The 20,051-nt window shown below is 53.4% G+C and overlaps 1 protein-coding gene across 1 annotated transcript in view; it reads right to left on the bottom strand.

The window, feature by feature from the left end:
* Positions 1-20,051, bottom strand: part of SDK1 (sidekick cell adhesion molecule 1) — a 744,542-nt gene that overhangs the window by 132,202 nt on the left and 592,289 nt on the right. The window contains exons 15-17 of the mRNA XM_055561902.1: positions 15,597-15,744; positions 14,558-14,698; positions 9,837-10,018 (exon numbers count right to left, since the gene is read on the bottom strand). Of these exons, the coding sequence (XP_055417877.1) occupies positions 9,837-10,018; positions 14,558-14,698; positions 15,597-15,744 (471 nt within the window). The remainder of the gene's footprint in view (positions 1-9,836; positions 10,019-14,557; positions 14,699-15,596; positions 15,745-20,051) is intronic.

Consider the following 20,051-nt stretch of genomic DNA (forward strand, 5'->3'; position numbering starts at 1 on the left):
CGAGTAAATTCTAGACTATCATTACAATCCATCTTCTCTGCAATCTGTGTAAACAGCGGAAATAGGTTTAAAATAACAGTTAATCAGAAGAAACGTGCGCTGGCCATGGAGCTACCTGATGTTTGGGAGATTCACAACATGTCAAATAAAATTAATGGAGTGATACCGTGAAATGCCAGCAGGGAGATTCCCAAGGTCTCATGGGGCAGGTGGGTGTGAGCGTCCAGGCCTCCGTAGGGGAAAGTGACTGACGTCTGCCTCCTTCTCACCCCGTATCAGCTGGTGGAATCCAACCTAAAGATGCTAACGGCCCAGGGACAATGCTGTCAAATCAGCAGAATTTAGCACAGAATGAGATGATAGCGCACCGCTCAACAACATTTCTGTATGCTAACATGCTCGTGTGTGTCTACTTGAGATACCAGACCGACCACATCTGTTTCAGACTAGGAAACCTCAGTGTCCCGCACGAAGGCGGCTCATCTCTCACCACCCTCAAGGCAAGGTCAGTTCTCCTGGTTGGGAGCAGCCCGGCATGCGAACACTCAGGGCCTCCCTCACCTAGAGAAATGCCTCACGTCTGCTTATCTTCTGTTCACTGGGGATGGAGCTGCTGGCGGGACGGCTGGTCCCAGCAGTGGCCATGCCACGGAAGGATGCCCGATTCCTTATGTCTCCGCCACAACCACACACCCCAATTCTCCTTATCCTGAATGTGTATGATCTCAAGTATAGGGCACCAAAGAGTCCACCCAGAATTCACGGGCGTCTCCCTCTCCAGGTGAGCCTACACCACTACCTGCCTTTCAGGGAAGGGGAGAAGCAGCTCACGACGTGGAGGGGCCACGGGCTACAACTCTGCCAGGTGGACACATATATTCCATCTGCGTGCTGGGGGGTGTCATCAATTCCAGGGTGCTGAAGGCTATGGCTGAGGTCTTGTGCCGTGACAGCGCTCCTGGTTTTGATGTGGCTGCGTGTCCTCCCTGCATTAAACAGTCCTGGCGCTTTGTGAGGATAACAGATCTTGCACAAAGAAGCTCAAGAATCCCTTTTTAAGGGTCCTGCATAAGAAAATACCTTAACACTGAAAAAGTTTTGTGTATCCCTTTCCAAACTTGTTTTCACCAATTCTTTATGCACCAGGCACTGAGGGGAAAGCCTTCGGGACCAGTTTGCAGGCTGCAGAGGCGCAAGGCCAGCAGGCACTGGGTTCTTCTTCTAAGACAAGAAGAAGACCATGGGAGAGAAGGCTGGGCATCATGCTGAACACGGACACTCACTGGCCCACTGGTGGGAACTGAAACAGAAACAGCAGGCGTTCGCCATAATCAGACATCTATTTATGCTTCATTTATTGACGTGTCAGGCACCTTGCTTGGGTTTGGGGGTCCAGATGTAAATAAGATCAATCAGATGCAGCCCCTTCCTTCACAGCTTTCACAGGCTTGTAGGGAAGACCCGTCTGAACCTCTGCAAATAGTGTGCTGGGTGCAGTGTTGGGGCTCCCCAGGTGGCCCTAGTGCTGAAGGACCCGCTGCCAATGTCGGCGATGTGAGAGGCTGGGTTCCACCCCGGGTCAGGAAGATCCCCTGGAGGGGAAGATCTCCAGCATTCTTGCCTAGAGAATCCCATGGACAGAGGAGACTGGTGGGCTACATGGGGTTGCAAAGAGTCGGGCACGACTGAAGTCACTTAGCACGCAGGCACAGCCATCTAAGATGGGTCTGACTGTTCGCTGTGTCTTTCAGTGGCAGCTGAAGGGCAAGTCTTCTCTCCCACAAGGTCTGCACAGACACTGGTGTTGGACTCGACCTGCCTCCAGCCCCCGAATCTCGGCTTGGTGCCCAGGCTGCCCCGCTCAGTGCCCACTCAGCCCCACCCCTGTTGGGTCCTTCATTGTAGTATCTCCCTTGGGCCCCTGGCTTCAACCTTGACCCTGACGTGAACTACAGGCCAGTTGACGCCTGTTCTGAAAGGGATTCATGGCCAACTGAACCAAACACCCTGTACTGCTTGAATTCAGGGTTTTTTCAAACTGCAGGCCACTACTGCATTAGCAGCAGACCAGAAACTCAGCTTAGCAATTGCAGCCTGCATTTGTTAAAGGAAAGAATGCGACAGAATGGAATAGAGCAGAAAACATTAAAACCATCACACACTGTCAGGGTGATTACTATTCTCTGACCCTTTTGTTTCAGGAGTGTGTGTCTGTCCTGGGTTTCCATGTAAAACAGACTTATTGTGCCTGCTTTTCATTCCAGTAAAAAATATCCACAAGCTATTGCAAACCCACTTGAGCACTGAAAATCTGGAAGCGATTTTTGCCCATGTTTATATGCTGAGCCCCGAAGAATTGATGCTTTTAAACTGTGGTGTTGGAGAAGACTCTTGAGAGTCCCTTGGACTGCAAGGAGATCCAACCAGTCCATTCTAGAGGAGATCAGCCCTGGGTGTTCTTTGGAAGGAATGATGCTAAAGATGAAACTCCAGTACTTTGGCCACCTCATGGGAAGAGTTGACTCATTGGAAAAGACTCTGATGCTGGGAGGGATTGGGGGCAGGAGAAGGGGACAACAGAGGATGAGATGGCTGGATGGCATCACTGACTTGATGGACGTGAGTTTGAGTGCACTCCAGGAGTTGGTGATGGACAGGGAGGCCTGGTGTGCCAGGGCTCTGGGGTCGCAAAGAGTAGGACACGACTGAGAGACTGAACTGAACTGAGAAGGAAAAGCATAAATTTGAGCACTTCCCAGTGTTTTCAACCTGTGTGACCTTTGGAAAGCTGATTACCTCTCTGAACTTCTGCCTTTTTCTCTGTAAAACAGGAACCGTGGTGCCTCTCTCACACAACGGCTGGGGGATGGCCGCAGAAGGCGATGAACGTACGTGGATGGCTCACAGGACAGTGGAAACTGGCGCACAGTGGCTCCCCCTGAAGAAGTCGATTCCTACCCTTTCCTGAAAGGCCTCAAAGACCAAGTCAGGCCCACACCTAAAGGAACACCCCGCACCGCTTTGTTCAGTTCCTACTGGGTGCTTCAGGGGATGCTGGAAGAATCTGAACATTAGCCTGTCCATGGGTGCAGCCTGAGGTCTACAAAGTCATCAGGACTGAGAAACAAATCTTTTCATGCAATGTCATTTATGCTACATTGAGAATTTCCCAAGAGTAGATAGGAATGGAGCTTGCAGAGTGCTCATTTATAATCCTTACTTTAGAAAACCCTGCGAAGCCCAAGTGAACATTTAGGGGCTTTTACTAATGTTTTAGAAACCTGGATAACCAAATGTTTTTTCCCATTTCTCTCTAAATATGGAATAGTTCTCCTTCATTAGAAGGTAATGTTCTGAAACCAGAATAAATCATTACAGCACAAAAATACCTGTTACAAGAAGAAAAATGATAAAGAAATAAAACCAGAAAAAATTAAAATCTTGGCATGCTCAAGAATGATGATTTATAGTATAATTTGTCTTTGAGCCCTTTATAGAAAAATCAGCATTTGCATCTTAATGGACCCATTTAAGGAAGGAATTCTTGCCTGGAGAATTCCATGGACAGAGGAGCCTGGCAGGCTACAGTCCATGGGGTCGCAAAAGAGTTGGACATGACTGAGCGACTAACACATTTAAGGAAGGGATAAAGTTTGCTAACCTCACTGGCTTGGGGCTTCCCAGATGGCTCAATGGTAAAGAATCTGCCTGCCAATGCAGGAGACACAGGAGATGTGAGTTCCATCCCTGGGTTAGGAAGATTCCCTGGAGGAGGAAATGGCAACCCACTCCAGTATTCTTGTCTGGAGAATTCCATGGATAGAGGAGCCTGGTGCAGGCTTACAGTCCATGGGGTCACAAAGAGTTGGACATGAGTGAGTGACTGTGCACACCTCAAATATCTGCTTGGTCTGCCCTGGCTCTTTACGACTTGAACACCTGGGAATTATCTAACACAAACTTTCTCACCTCCTAGCTTCTCATACGCCCCACCGGCCCCGATTTTGCCCATCAGTCCCATTTAATAGATGTTGTTAGCAGGGCCTCATGACCTTCTCTTTCCTGCAGAAGGAAGTTTTAAATGTGAGAGATTAACCTAAACATGGGCTTTCTCTCTGGCTCAGTGGTAAAGAACCTGCCTGCAAAGCAGGAAACACAGGAGATGCGGGTTCGATCCCTGGGTCAGGAAGATCCCCTAGAGGAGGAAATGGCAACCCACCCCAGAATTCCTGCCTGGAGAATCCCATGGACAGAGGAGCCTGGCGGCCGACAGTCCATGGGGTCGCAGAGTCAGACACGGAGGCGACTGAGCACGCACACAAGCAAGGCACACACGGAGCAGCAAGACTCTTAAAACAGCTCTAACCACGCGAGCTCAGGAAGCCAAGCTGTCCAATCTCCATTGCAATCACCCGAATGAAATGGAAGACAACTTCAGTTCACTCCAGAAGTTCCTTCCGAACCCTTCCAGAAATCAATATGCTTTTGGTTTCAAGAGGAAAAAGCCAGGGAGTCTAAGTTCCGCATAACTAAACACCCTGTATAATTATGAGCATTTCCCTACTGCCAGTGTCTACTTCAGCAACTTTCTAATCATCCAGGAAGGGGGAAAGGCACTGTAGTCATCTGGAGCAATCAGTGGCTCCAAGTCGATGCTGACGCAGTGTTTAGCTCCACAATCAGTTTCTGTTAAAAACTGCTCAGCTAACGGTGAGAGACAGGTGAAGCAGTCACGTGACCGCAGAGTTCTCAGGGGAGCCTCGGAGTGGCTGGGGCCGCACACAGCGTCAGGACGTGGACCGTAACAGATGCTTTTACTGCATCTCAACAATAAACGGGACTGAGGAGAAACCTGGGGTGTGACAGGTGGACGGTGGTTCTCACCACTTCCGGGGTCAGTTTACTGGGCTGAGGTATGGCCCCCTTATCTTCCTTCAGGAGCCCCCTTGAGGGAAGCCCCTCTGAGACCGAGGCCGCGTGCTCGGGGCCGCGCATCTCCGGGCAGCAGCCCCCCCACCCGCATTCCCGCCCCCTGTGCCCTCGCCGGGCCGACACCGCGTCGTTCACACATCCTCTTGCGGGTGACCGTCTGACATGCACACGCCCCCCTGGCGGCAGTGGGAGCCCCTTGAGCTCTCCCGGCATTCCGACACCTTTTCAAGAGGAGCCTTATTAAAGTCGAGATAAATCACACCGCGCGTCCCCAATGGCTCCAGTCCACCACGCGGCTAATGGGAGAGGAAAAGGAGGCCGGCTGGACGGCGGCTCAGCTCTCCCCTTTGCTCCTGCTCCTCCACAGTCTCCTGAGCAGCTCCAGAATTGTGAGTACACACATTCCAATAGTTTCCCAAATTAGGCTGATGAATAATTAATCTTATGCGTAATTCACCCCTCCCTACCCCCTTAACATATCAGCACTTTAATTCTTCCCTTTTCAGCGTCAGGCACCAGTTTAGCCCCCCAGCCTTTCTCAGCGCCGGCCGCTAACAGCCCTGAGACACACGGCGGGTTGCCAGAGCAGAGCCGCTGAGCTCCAGAGGAGGCCAAGGGGTCTGGGGAGCTGTGGGCCTGCGGTGTCTGGTGACTCCAGTCTGGGTGGTTACGAAGGACCAGGAAGTGCTCTGCCCGCGCGGCTGTGAGACAGACTGTCTCACCAGTTTATACCTGGAAACTGTACATCCTTCGGGCGACTCCTCAGCAGGAGTCGCCGGACAAGTGGGACAGACACTGCTAGCTGCCCTTTGCTTGCCCTCCCCTCTTCCTTCCTTAATAATGGACGGAAATGTGCCCAGCTGAGGGACCCTTCCCAGGCTCTCTGGCACGGAGACAGTCCATGAATTGTAAGCACGAGTCTGTGGCAGATGGGACTTCTAATAAAGTTCCTCAAAGGTGGGCATACTTGATTATTTGGCCACAAGGCAGACCCTGTGCCTTCCTCCTTCTAGAATGTGGATGTGATAGCTGGCATCACAGTAGTTAGTTTGCAACCACGAGGCAAGCACTACAGATAGCAAAGCAAAAAAAGGAGGACTTGGTTCTCTGGTGACCATAAAGCTGCCACCATGACTCCACAGAACCCACTGCCCACTGTTTGGTGTCAGAAAGATGAAAACACATCCCCACTTTATTTACGGTACTGTTCCTTTGGGCTGTTTCTAGCAGCCGGATTCCGTTCTGAACCAGTTCGGCAGCTACACTTACTTCCCTGATGCTGTCCCAGGAAAGCCCCTTTGCAGGGGGGCCTTCACAGTGACGGCACGTTCCCCGAGCACCGAACCGGACTGCCTTCCTGAGAATGAGGCCGGACTCTGTTCTCATTCTCGATCTTGTTTCACAAATGCTAGTCTTCACTTCTGGTCGAGGCTGAAGCCCCCAGGCTTGACAACGAGTCAGGTGTCCCCTCCGGTCTCAGTGCCCTGGCCTGTTGCGTGGCCCTACTATGGCACACAGCAGGCACTCACACCAATTCCTCAACATGCATTCTTGATTTTACTAATAGCAAAGAAATTGACCCCAAATTTCTTTCTGTACAACTACCACGATGGAGACATTCAAATCCCACAATAGATACTGGTTGTTGTCAGGGTGGATGGAGGAATCCAGACAGAAACATGGGTGTGTGTATCACAGCTCAGCATTTAATAGCATGGCTTCCCTAGTGGCTCAGAGGATAAAGCGTCTGCCTGCAGTGCAGGTAGACCTGGGTTCGATCCCTGGGTCAGGAAGATCCTCTGGAGAAGGAAATGGCAACCCACTCCAGGACCTTTGCCGGGAAAATCCCATGGACGGAGGAGCCCGGTAGGCTACAGTCCATGGGGTCGCAGAGTCGGACACGACTGAGCGACTTCACTTTCACCTATATTGCTTCCTTTTCTCTTCACAACTGCCCTTAAAGTAGTCAGGGCGGGTGGAAATGTCAGAACTTTACAAATGCCAAAACAAAAAAAAGCAGAGGCAGAGAAGAGCTAAGATGTTTCTTGAAGGCAGATAAGTAGTATTGATAAGTAGTAAGAGTCAGGCTTTATGGACTCTGGGCCAGGGCCAATTCTGGGCCAGGGTCAATTCTGGGCCTGTGTAGGCAGAAAGCTGTGTGTGTGTGCCCTTGGTGAGTGTTCCCCGTGTAAGTTACCCCACGTGAACCCCATGTGAGTGAGCCCCGCGCTGAGGGTCCAGATATCTCCCCTGGCCGTGTGTCCCTCCTGATCTGCCAGCTGTGGAGCCCAAGGGACCAGTCCCGGGGCTCAGGCATGACCCTCAGACAAAAGGGGAAAGGTCAGAGGCTGAAAAGGCCTGAGAAGTTCTGCTGGTGACTGAGGGTCCAGGGCAGGGGCAGGGCAGGGCCTGGAAGCAGAGCATGGAGCAGTGCTCGGGGTCAGCTGCCCGGGCATTACCACTGCATGGAGCACACGGGTCTGGGCGTGCCAACCACGGCTGAAAAAGACGCCAGGAGGCCCAGAAGATGTGTGTTTCCTGAGTCCACACCGAGGTCAGAAGGATCACAGCCTGCATTGGGGACTCACAGAGAGTCAGAAACACCCTCAGGTGAGCAAAGACGTGGACTGTGATCACCCTGGGGGCCCTGAGACCTGCCGGGACTCCTAGCTCCAGGCTCCCCTGCCAGCCACCCAGTAGCCGGGCCAAGCAACGGTGACCCAGCGACGCAGGCTGACACGCAGATGGGAAAACCGCACTCGACATCTGCTCGTAAGCAGCTACGAAGAGAGAGACTCTGAACACCGATGCACGCAGAGCTACCGGAAGTCAGGTTCTCACCTACTCGAGGAAGCAGACTCCCCCCAGCCTCACCTTAGCCGAGGCATCCAGAGACGGCTCCACGCAGAGTCAGCGCCTGCCTCCAGCTGCGTCCAGATCCGCAAGGCCCTCGTGCTGGAGGGGCAGGCACGCCGCCAGCATTCAGGCCGATGAATCCCCTGCGGGGCCCCACTGACCTCAGAGGAGCCAAGGGAGCCCAGAAAACAGCGCTGCTGACTCAGAGGACCCAGCGTTATCGCTGCTCCACCTGTGTTAGCCCAGCGACCTCAGACCCGCTCAGCGCGAGCAAAACGCACCCTGTTTCACCCCAGAAACTGCCAGTGAGCTGAGGAGGGGGCTGGGCTGGTCCTATGGGACAGGATGCCCCAGCGAGAGCTCGTGTGGCAGGCTGGACGGGGTGGAGGGGCAGCCCAGAGGGGTTAGGTGTGAAGCCTTACTGCACACGCCCGTGGCTCCTCTCAGCCCGTGTCTGCGATGGGGGGAGTTCATCAGTTCACAGCCGGACCAGCACTCTGCCGTCTGCAGCGGCTGCCCCACCCTCAGGCCCCTCCGGTCTCTCCCGCACACCTGCTGACAGGTCTCCCTTCCTCACACGGTGCTTTGATCACGTCGCTCACAGCCCTAAAGCTCCCCCCGGGACGGCGGGACAGACGCGAGACGCAGCGCCCCACAGCCCTTCCCGGTCAGGGGGAGACTGTGCCCGCACAGAACGTGAGCACGCCGGCAACAGGAGGGAGCCGTCACTGTGAACAGTGCTGGGCGGCCGTCAGCAGCAGTGTCTGTCACTTTAAGTGTTTCTGAATTTATTGTTATTTTATTAAACGGACTAGTTAAAGCAAGCGTTAACAGAGCAGGTTTTCAGCTATTTTCATTTTCCAATGAGTGATCAAGAGGTGCAGGCAGACACCAAGCCCTTCCTGTCGTCCTGCATGTTAAGTCTCTCTGCTCGTCACTGTGAGAGCAGGGCTGACGGCACTTAATTCGGGAGGAGGATTTATGGGCTCGGGGATGACAACAGACAGCCGATCAATACGGGGTGATAATGACAGCGTGTAATATCAGGGAACATTAGGCCTCAGGCATGATGTGGGGAGAGACGTGGGCAGTTAGGAACCTTATCATTTGAAAAAGGCCAAGGCCTGGTAGTAATAAAAATGCCTAAGCGAATAAACTCACACCTGTGAGTCAGGACAGGGGAAAACTGCTCAGCGAAAAAGGGGTTTAGATTTGGTGGGAAAATTGCTTCCCCGGGCCAGGCTCTGGGCTGCTCTGGTGGGCCACTGTGTCCAGAGAGGGTCTATATGTTACTGCAAAGAGCATTGAAAGTGAAATGCAGACATGGAGAGTGTCTCTGAGGGTCCAGCCCTTCCTGGGGCCAAGACCTGGACCCTCCAGAAAACAGTGGAATTAACTGGAAATGACGGGTTTGGGTCTTAGCACATAAATGTAAGACCTGCTGGCTTTATGGCACTCTGGCTGGTCAGTTTTGGGGGCTGGGTGTGGGGAGGAGTTTTTATGTATCTAGTGAATTGTTTGCCTGTGTAACTGAAAAAGGAAACCCAAAGTGGGGGTGGGGAGCAGCGAGTCGCAAACCCCATTACTAACAATTGTGTTACATCGCTAAAAACAAAACACTGAATAATCACTCTCTGTGAAAAACGTTCACAGCTTCACACAGGACTCCACAGCCACCTCCACTGCAAAATATACCATTATTCCTTTTAGAAAAAGTCAATTCCACAGGAATTTTCAGAATAAGTGGACCAGTTAACGAATGTGTAGAGACACATTCCATCCTTAGAAACCAGAAAGCAGCAGACAGAATAATATATCCAATCCCTTTCTGTGGTTTTGCTATAGTTTATGAATAGAAGGAGAGATTAAATTAAATATGTGATTCATCCCCTTCTGATTGCTCCCTAGAGGACTGAACACTCTATTTTTATTTCAACAGAAATAAATATTTCAAATATTGAGTGAGTTGATCAACTCGCTTGCTCTAACAGAACTCTGCACATCTTGCTCCCCAGTGAAGAAGACCGTGCCGCCTCGGGCGGGCTCACCTCCTTGCAGGGTGTACTCAGTCACGGCCCTGCTGAAGACGCCCAGGCCGGCTCCGTTGTAGGCAGCCACCTGTATCTCGTACTGGGTCCAGATGATGAGCTCGGTGACCAGGCAGTAGCTGACCTCGGGGCTGCTGATGTTCCTCTGCTGGTACTCCCCGGGCAGGCCAGCCAGGCGGTACCTGCGGCAGACCGGGAGAGACGACTTGAGCCAGAGACTGGGTTTCCCTGAGGTTCCTCCACGCGGTTAGAGGAGATCAGAGGTAGACAGACAAGAACAAAGCCCAGCGGTCCGCCCCAGATGACACTACTTCCACCTCTGTCGCTAAGGTCTGATCTAATCTTACGGTGACTAGAAGCTCTGGCTAAACAGATCTCACACTGCAACCATGTTAGGGTTCAGGAAAAATGATCCCTTTTTAAGTGTCAGTCGTCCAGGGAGTACAGCAACTCAGGACCCCAGTTTTCAGACAGGATTTCTAGTGGGTTGCAGCTATAAATCAGTCCTAGAGACCCCTTCCTCCAGTGGCTCTGAAACGACGAGGAAAGGAAGCGGGCAGCGTGGTGCCCCTCGGTGTCCGGGGGCTGAGCTCCCTGCTGGGCTAGTGCATGAAGTCCAGAGTCAGAATGACTGGCTTTCAAAGGTGCTCACACTCCTAAAATACAGGCCCGCTGCTAAGAGTGGCTTTTAGGGGACCTGTGAGAGGGCAATGTGCAGGCTCTTCTGTGGACAAAAGGCAGAGATTTAAAGTTGCATTTATTTAAAACAATGATGTACACAACTCTGAACACAGAAAACGTATTAGCTGGGAAACTGTTATTTGCACAGTGAAAGGACTGTTGTAACTTTATTTTGAGTGACGGACATCTTCCATGATCATGTGTGCAGAAGTGAATTGTTCCTCTGGGTAAACTGAGGGGCGAGAGCTGTGGGGATAACTTCCAAGAGCGTGGAGTTTCTAGCCAAGAGCTGGCTCCTTCCTCAAGAAGATGCGACTCTGGTGCTCGGTGGGGATGGCAGAATTGCAGGAGGACACAGGCCTGAAGTGGGGCGGGAAATGCACGCACTCCCCACAGCGGCCTGGGGTCGTCAGGTGCCTCCAGAACGCTGAGCGGCCCTGCAGAGTCCTGGTTAGTCACCGTGCCGTTCCCAGGGCCACAGGACCTGGACGCAGCGAAGGGCCTGAGCCAGACTCACTCGAACCAGCGTGTCAGCAAGGCCACCGCCCTCAGAGAAAAGAAGGAACTCCGAAATCCACACCTGGAGCGGGAAACAGCTCTCCAAGGAGAGTGATGACTGAAAACACACTCAGGATGTATGGACATGGTAATAAAATGTTCTTCATGAAAATCAGTGTTTTCTGAGACTCGTCTTTGAGCCCTTCCTGCTACAGGCCACTTGTGTGTGGTGAGTCCTGCTGGAGAGGAGGCAGAAAGGATCGAGAGCAGGTAGGCCATGAAGAGCACAAAGGCCCCGGCCTTCCTGCCTCTCGCCTAAGAGGAGCCGCAGGATGCGGGCCTGCAGCGGCCCTGGGGGGAGGCGCTGGCACACGCATGGCACTCCATGATGGGCAAACGTGCAAGAGGCCTCATACCCATCTGTGCTTCTCTCCCACCCCCTCCAATCCTGCTGCACCTCACTGGACCCCAGCCAGGGGTGGGCGCCGCTCACAGCAGGCTGAACCAAGTCTATCATAGGACGGCCTGTCCTCTAGGCAGGGAAGGCTTGGTGTGGCGTCATCCGAGTACCAGCCATCTCCCCATCTACAGAGCAGGGACTTTGAGAATAAATGGCCCTGGGAAAATCAGACAGGCATTTTGAAAAAAGGCAAATATTGGCTCCCACCCACACCAGACCCCAGAGTAGCCTGGCAAATGACTGGGCCCAGGACCACAGGTCCCCAGCAGGGTACAGCTGGGCATGGCTGCTGGAGACCCCCGCTTCACTGTCCGGTACACATTCCAGGGAGAGCAAAGCAAGCCGCCCAGAAGACCAAGCTGGGAAGAAGACTCACGAGCTGGAAGGTCTGAAGCCAACTCTCACCTCTCTGAGCCTTGGGTTCCTCCTCCCTAAGGTGACGTGGTGATAATGGCATCCCGCGGGGTCGGTTCGAGAATAGGATGAAAACAGTGGGCGCAAAGGAGATGTGATGGACTGGAGCTCCGCCCCCAAAACCTTTCTCTGTTGGGAACGCTGCTTGTGTGGGAAGTATGCTAACAGAGAACCCTGAGTTCTGAGCCCTGAAACAGCCTGCTCACCCCTCCTCCCAGACCTATCTGTATGAGGTGGGGAGAATCGACCTCCTAGATTCCTGGCTCTCCCTTCCGGCAGGGAGCGTGGTCCATTCTGACCAGCGGCTTCAAGGCGCTCTTGTAATATTCACAGAACGTCTAGGAAGGTCATAATTAATAACAGAAGCACAGGGCATCGTCCGCTGAAGGGCCGGATACGTTGCCCAGGAGACCGCCTCAGAGAGAACAAGAAGATTCTTTACGCGGAAATAAACAGGAGAATGTTTTTAAAGGACATAACCCCTATGTTCCTCTCAAAGAAACACCCTGCCCATTATTATGAATATTTTATTACCGTGCACGCACTCTAACTACTTCTTACAGCCGGAGCCGCGGCGGTGATTTATTTCCATTTTGTTCTTCCGTGGACCGTGCTTCTGGTCTGACATGGAGCCCTGTGCCCCGGAGGGTACACGCTTGCAAACAGAGCTGATCTGCAGACCGGAGGATTATTCGGAAATGTTTCCCAGCAGATGCATTTTGGGATGGGTCTTTAATTTTTGAAAACTTGGGATATTCACAGCCTGTGTGGTACACCCGCGTCTTGGGGCTCTCTGGATTGAAGCCCCTGCAAATACGGATGCCCTCTTTTCCAGCGCTTGCCTCTACTGACACCATCACAGAAAATCCTTCTAAGAGCCATAATCCCACAAAACAGGGAGATGTGCAGTGCCCGACGGGGCCTCGCGACATCAGAGAGCTCGCGTTAGGAAGCTCCACGCCCCGAGCCTGGCTCTGTGGCCTGACTTTTAAAGTCCTTTTGGCAGATGGAGCCCCAGGAACCTTTTCTTTCCTGTGGTCAAAAAAAGACAGAGGCGGATGGGGTGACAAGCATGGGAGGGGGAGGCTGGTCCAGAGGGGAGACCAATTATCTTCATTAGTTGATGAGCAGGGAATCAGGGGACAGCTGGGCAAGCAGCGAGGAAAACCTGGGCCTCGAGCAGCGGGAAGCGCTGGGCTGCTTTCCCGAGGGAGACACCAGGCTCTGGAAGCACCCACGGGCCCACAGGTCCACCCACGGGTCCGCAGGCGTCCCCTGCCCACAGGGGGCTGATCGGCAGTCTCCTCTGTGAACTGGGGGAGGCCGGGGGCTCAGGGACCGAGGGGGCCCTGCGTACAGGTTCAGCCCTGCGGCCCTTGTGCAGCCAGGGGACGGCCGCGTTTAAACCTCTTCTGGCTTAGATAACGATCTGGCTTAGATAACGATCTGGCTTGTGTTCAGAGGATAATTCATATGCTTGAGGACAACTGGAGAACAGCAGTGAATTGGTTGTGACAGGCACACATTACGTTCACATAGATAAATGTGTATTAAATGATGAGCGGGTGATCACATAAATACATGCTGGGGATGACCTGACTTCTGTATGCAGACAATGGAGTTAAAGAAGCAACTCTCTCATAATGTTTTACTTTTAGCTAAGACGTTACGTCAGTCTACGTTAGACCTTTGGTAGCCTGGTGTCTTCTGGTCACGGGTCTAGCAAGGGCGTGGGCTGGGCATCTGCACGGTGGACACCTGCCAGCCCTGCCCGGAGAGGCTGGCGACGGGTGCATCCAGCCCTGCCCACGGAGGCTGGCAACGGGTGCGTCCAGCCCTGCCCACGGAGGCTGGCGACGGGTGCGCCCATTAGGAGGGAGGTAACAGTTACCTTTTCAATACTGGTTTGCTTTTTCCCTTTCACTTGTGTTGACAAACTACTAAAACGATCGCTTTCGCGGCCATTTTAAACTCAGCAGTAATTTTTGGCAAAGCAGGTTCCTCTGCCAACCCAGCCAGGGCTGGCGCGGTTCATGTGAGGTGCTCAGAGCCAAACCCCTCCCAGAGGGGCAGAGAGAGCGAACTGGCCGCTCCCGGGCCGTGTCTGGTCTGCAGCTGGGAGGGTGGGGCCTGCCCTGTGTTTAGAACATACTGGGTTCATTCCCAACATGGAAAACTAAGACAATGCAGGTAAAAAAGCCAGACTTTTACCTGTTTTGGGTAATCCTGGAAAACCTGGCAGCTCAACATACTAGCATGGTAAAAACTGGCTTGTAATGAAATCAATTGTATTTTTATTAATTAAAAATCATTATACTCTAGAACGCACGCCTCTGGTAAAAACCTCGAGTGAAAGGATTTTCAAGGAATAAGCACACCTTGCTTCCAGCCTGGAACACTCCCCTCCGTTCTGCTAAACTGCACTCCCCGAGGGTGGGTTCCTGTGTGTACGCATCACGGCTGGATCTGCAGAGCCTGTCCCCGAGAGGCTGCCCACAGGTGCTCGTTCTCGCTGTTGGCCGCAGTCTCCATCACCCCTGGGAGTCCTACCGCTGGCCTGAGTCTGGATTACCGCTGGGCTCCTGCAGACATCTGAGCTTGCGGCCTCAGCAGGACGGACACTGGACTGTCCACAAGGGTGCATGCATGGCCGGGAGCGGCTACTTGCCTGAGGACATACCCGCGGAGCACCCCGTTGTGCTCCGGCTCCGGGGGCGGCTGCCACTGCACCATGATGGACTGGTTGGTGCGCCCACTGGCCACGATGTTTTTCGGGGGAGCGCTGGGTGGCTCCTCCGGGAGCATCAGTCTGAAAAGAGAGGGCGGGAGGGGAGGAGAGATGGGCCCCAGGAGCACGGGGCCCTCGCTCCCATTCCCAATCTTGCTGAATCTTGAGCCGAACTGTGTACTCAAATTGAGTGACAAATAAAGCAAAACACACAGCTGATCCGACAGGAAGGACAAATCGATATAACGGGTCCTGAAGACACAGGGGCGAGCTTGTTCTGCCTGAGCGGCCCACGGCACCCCCGCCCTGTAAGGACCTGGCGAGCCGGCTCGTAGGCCCGAGTCCGGGGCTGTTTCCAAATCACTTTCTTTGGCTCCTTCAGTAATTCACACACCAAGCCCCCACGATTAGAAAGCAGTCATTCAGAGCTCTCAACACTTCCCCCGCACAGGCCCGCCGAGCGCTCCGGCTGGCTGGGGAGGATGTGCTGAGCTGCGATGAAGCCCTTTCCCCAGGTCTCATCTGAATGGGCTTGAGAGCAGCTGCCGGCCTGGGTGGGGAGCACTCAGCATCAGGACCAGCACCAGGGAAACGCAGGGGCTCGCTCTGCCTCCCGCGAACCTGCTGGGCGCTTCTGAGTCCCGCCCCACAGGTGGTCAGCTGCACAAAGGGCCCTGAGACACCACCAGCTCTTTAATGTCATGGACACAAGGGGCTCTGCGATCGGGAATGACTCCTGTCTGTGCAGTCTGAGCGCCCCAGGGACCTAAGAAAATTCCCTCCGCAGTGAGGGAGCCCTGGCCCGCCCCGTGAACCCTACGCTTCCTCTCAGTTACAGGCTTCCCACTCGTGTCTGTTCCCGGCTAAGGTCACTAAGGGCGGAGGTCGATGATCTTGAAGTGACCTCGATGATGGCCTCCCTCCGCCCCACGAGATGCTCGGCTCCCCTCGCTGCGCCAAGGCTGCCGCGGCAGCTCACCTGCTCGTCTCCACGCTGTACTGGCCCTTGCCCACCTGGTTCACGGCGCACACTCGGAATTGGTAGGTGCGAGCCGGGGTCAGGCCGCGCACCGTGACGCCCGTCATCTCGGGGCCGACGTCTGACAGATGCACTTTCCAGGGAGAGTCTGAAAGGAGGAGCAGAACGAGTTCGAACCTCTGCAGGTGCCCGTCTGAATGATAACAAGGGGAGGCAAAGTGCATCCGCATAAACCGTCTCCCTCGCTTGCCAAGGCAGATGGAGGGGTTGGCCCCACTGAGCCGACGCACACGCCGAGGCGTCAGGCCGTGGCGAATACCAGTGAGCCTGGCCCTGACTCAGGCCGTCCGCTCCCGAGTCTGGGGGTGCCTGCCGCCAGCCCCAAGCTGTTGTCTACACGTAAAGGGATAGTTTTTGTTCAGCCTGCACGTGGCAGTTTAAATGGAACCAGAACATTGTTCCTCATTCCCGTGCTCACTGGGTAATGAGAAGACGCTGTCAGCTCACGTGGCAGATTGCAGATTTGTCTCCCAGAAAAGGATGCTGCACACGCCACCAAATGATAAATAAAAACTATATTCATTAACATTTTAATAAAAGAGGAAATGAGCATGATAAAGACAGATGGGCCATGCATTCTGCCGCCCATCTGCGTGGCGGCCCGTTCCATCCACGCCCCTGAGCGGCTCTGGCTGGAGAGACGCGGAATTAAACTCACAGCGAGTTTAGGAGATCTTTCCCCTGGGCTTTCCGGGCAGGTGTGGAAGGGCGACCCTGCCAGCCAAGGGAGCTCTCCCATGCAAGGCTTCGGAAGGCTCTGCCTGGCCCCCACCCCTCCCCCGGACATTCTCTGCAGAGTTGAGACAGGCTTTTTGGCGAATCACCTCGCGGAGCCTTAGGATGAACAAGCACCCTCTGTCAGGTCCACTCAGAATTGCTCTGAGGCTCAAGTTATCAGTGAAGTGAGACTGGGGGGATGGGGACCTCTTATGGGAATCAGATTGTCCTTCTTGTTCCTTGGAAACGGCAGTGCAATCGCTCGCCCACGTCTGTGAGTGTCACACAGGGGCGACTCGTGACCCTGATGTCAGACAGGCTCAGCTCAGACTGCACACAGGCTTGCACAGCCCACACACAACATCACAGGCACTTCCGTGAAGACCTAGAGGCCTGGCTATGGAGACTTACAAGTCTGCACTTAGGGGCTCATCAGAAACGCGCTCGGGGTCTTTACGGGTGAAGAGGTGGCCATAAGCTGTTCTGAAATGAAATGAGGCCCTCAGAGGCAACTCCTGTTGACCCACACGCAGTGCCATCCACCCTAAGTCTGGACTCCTCGATGGAAGCTGCACGCTCTGCAGCATGGCTCCAGTTGGGCCGTGAAGGCTGAGTCTTTTTAATTATTTCAAATAAAGCTGCTCCCAAAATGGCTTTCTGGGATGGCAGTCCTCGCCACCAGCTGGGCATTCCTGGCTTGTGCTGCTCAGTGATAGAGGTGATCTACCGCTGACAAGGAACCCTGCTTTTATGTTTCCTTTAAAAATGCAATGTGTGTGTCTCCAATTAACTGTAGAAAAACTCGCACCAGTGTTTCCTTTTACTTTGGAAGCCTGAGACCCCTCTAGGGCATCAAACAGCTCATGGTTATCTGGTTTTCTGGGCAGGTTCCCTTACAGAAAAGAGTCCTCTGTCACCATGCAGGGGGACGGACGCTCCTCTAGTGTCAGCGTAGCTGGACGTGGTTGGTGGGAACTGGGCACGCTGAGTCAGGCTTCACAGCAGATACAGGCTCCATCCTGAAGATGTCTGATACCCGGGTGAAAAGACAGAGGCCAAGTTGACCCTGAGCTCTTCCGCTTGCAGTGCTTCGGTTTTGTTCCTGCTTCTTATAAAGTTTTCTTATATAGCACACAAACGCGTGTTATGTGTGCTCGGCTGTTCAATTGTGTCTGACTCTTCGTGACTCCGTGGACTGTAGCCTGCCAGGCTGCTGTGTCCATGGGATTTCCTAAACAGGAACACTGGAGTGGGTTGCCATTTCCTCCTCCAGGGGGTCTTCCCGACCCAGGGATTGAACCCACGTTTCCTGCATTGGCAGGCAGATTCTTTACTACCGTACCACCTGGGAAGCAGTAATGTTGGGGGGCAGGTTGCAAATCAAAAGCCCACTGAAGTCCACCTCACACTCATTACTGCTGCTACTGCTAAGTCACTTCAGTCGTGTCCGACTCTGTGCAACCCCATAGACGGCAGCCCACCAGGCTCCTCTGTCCCTGGGATTCTCCAGGCAAGAACACTGGAGTGGGTTGCCATTTCCTTCTCCATCACACCCATTAGGACACCTGCTATCAAAGAGCAGACAATAACGTGTTGGCAATGACGGGGAGAAGTTGGAACGTGTGTACACCCTTGGCGGGAATGTAAAACCGTGCAGCCGCTATGGGAAACAGGGTGGCAGTTCCTCAGAAAGTTAAAAACAGGATTACCGTGCGATCTGGCAATCCATGTCAACACATGTACCCCAAAGAACTGAAAGCAGGCTCTCAAACAGGTGTCTGTACAGCTCTTAACAGCATTGTTCACAATAGCTAAAAGGCGGTGCAAATCAAGTCCATCAACAGATGAATGTATAAACAGAATGTGGTCCATCCACGTGACGGAATATTAGTCAGCCTTGAAGAGGGAGGAAACTCTGAACTATGCTCCCACATGGATGAACCTTGAGGACATTATACTTAGTGAAATAAGCCAGACACAAAAGGACAGAAAAACGTATAATTCCACTTAAATGAGACAGCTGGAGCAGTCAGATTCATAGAGCGAGAATGTAGAAAGCTGGGGGCCGGGGAGCTGTTTAATGGGACAGGGCTTCAGTTCTGCAGGATGGAGAGTCTGCGGATCATCTGAACGCTGCCGCGAGTGTGTCGTTAGGATGGGGTACTTCGTTTGTGCATCTCACCACAGTGAAAAGTTCCACCTGATTTACACACAGCACGACGGGGGGGTACCACGCGAGTCCTGAGACGAGGGCGGGGCACTGCGGCCTCTGGCCCGGGCCTGGCCCCGCTGGGGACTCTGCTGGACGTTTCTGTCTTCACCCAGACCCTCGCGACTGTCCCCACCTTGCCTGTGCCCTGGGGGCCTGTCGGGCAAGGGGGTGCTCTTCCCTCCTTACTGGAGACACTGTCTGCTTTCTTCACGCCAAAGTCCCCTTCTCTTCTCTGGGGGCAGCTCTGCACAGCCCCTCCCTGGGCTCTGCGGCCCCTGGGCCCTGTGGCCACGGGCGAGTCTGGCCCCGCTTCCGCCGGCCCCTGGTCACTCAGTTCCCCGCCCCACTCCTCGGTCAGCTCTCCCGTGTAAAGGCCCCCTGACCACAAGCCGACAGCATTCCTGCTCTCGCGGGGCCCTGAGCGACACGACGCAAGAAAGCGTCTCTTCATCCCTCTCTTTCTGCAGACGGCAGGGTCTGGGAGCAAACAGCTCACCTGCTCAGCCAGGTATGGCGGCCATTTCACAAAGGGGCAGCGTCAGAAGGACTGCGGTCCAGCCCGTGGACTAAAGGATGAACTGCACAGGCAGGAACCACCTTCCAGCCCCACGCAGGCCCCGCCCCCCACCCCGATCCCCGACTCGGCCCACGCGGCTCCCTGGCTCAGGGCCATCTGTTCACGCGGGGTGTAAACAGCTCCTGAAGTGCAGCCCGAGCTGCAGGAGCTGCTGCCCAGTCTGATTTGACAACAGGGCCTATTAATCTGCTCCAGACCCTGGGGCTTTGCTCGGTCTTCCTGCTGCATCTATAGGATTCTTTCTTTATTCTTTTTCCCTCTCCTGCTCGAAGATAAAAGATCTGGCAGGAAGAGAGATTAAACTGAAAACTAATACAAATGAACCCGATCCATCTCATGGGCACTCTGATTTGTCAAAAAAAAAAAAAAAAAAAAGTGGTTGTAGGGAGGATTTGCTCATTCACAAGCTTTGGAATTGCTAGCTTGCTGAGAAGTGTTAAAATTTAAGTAGCAACTCTGTTCCTGACAATCAATAATGCAAAATCCCTTTAAAAGATTCTTCCTCAGGTCCTCACAGAAAAGTACCACAAGATGCTTCTCTTAGGGCTGGAATGCAGAAGAACCTTTCAACAGGGGAAACCACCCTGTAAAAGTCTCAATAGCTTTTTTCCTCCCCCTTGGGGATGCCCCTTGCTCCTCTGATCTAGAAGACTAAGGAATTCCAGTCTTTCCCAGCTGGGCTATTAAACAAACCTCTGCTCCACAGATGGGCATCACTGAGCTTTTTTACTGGCTTCCAGTGCCCGGAAACCAGAAGGCGGTAATCACCCCTCCACTCTGTCTGTTGGTTAAAAAGCTGGTGGTTTTCAATCTTCCCAAACATACTGAAAGCTTTTTTTCGATTAAAAAAAAAAAAAAAAGAGCATCACCATTTTCTCAATTAAAGGTA

Source organism: Bubalus kerabau, chromosome 23 (assembly GCF_029407905.1).
Source record: "Bubalus kerabau isolate K-KA32 ecotype Philippines breed swamp buffalo chromosome 23, PCC_UOA_SB_1v2, whole genome shotgun sequence".
NCBI classification, from domain to species: Eukaryota; Metazoa; Chordata; class Mammalia; order Artiodactyla; family Bovidae; genus Bubalus; species Bubalus kerabau.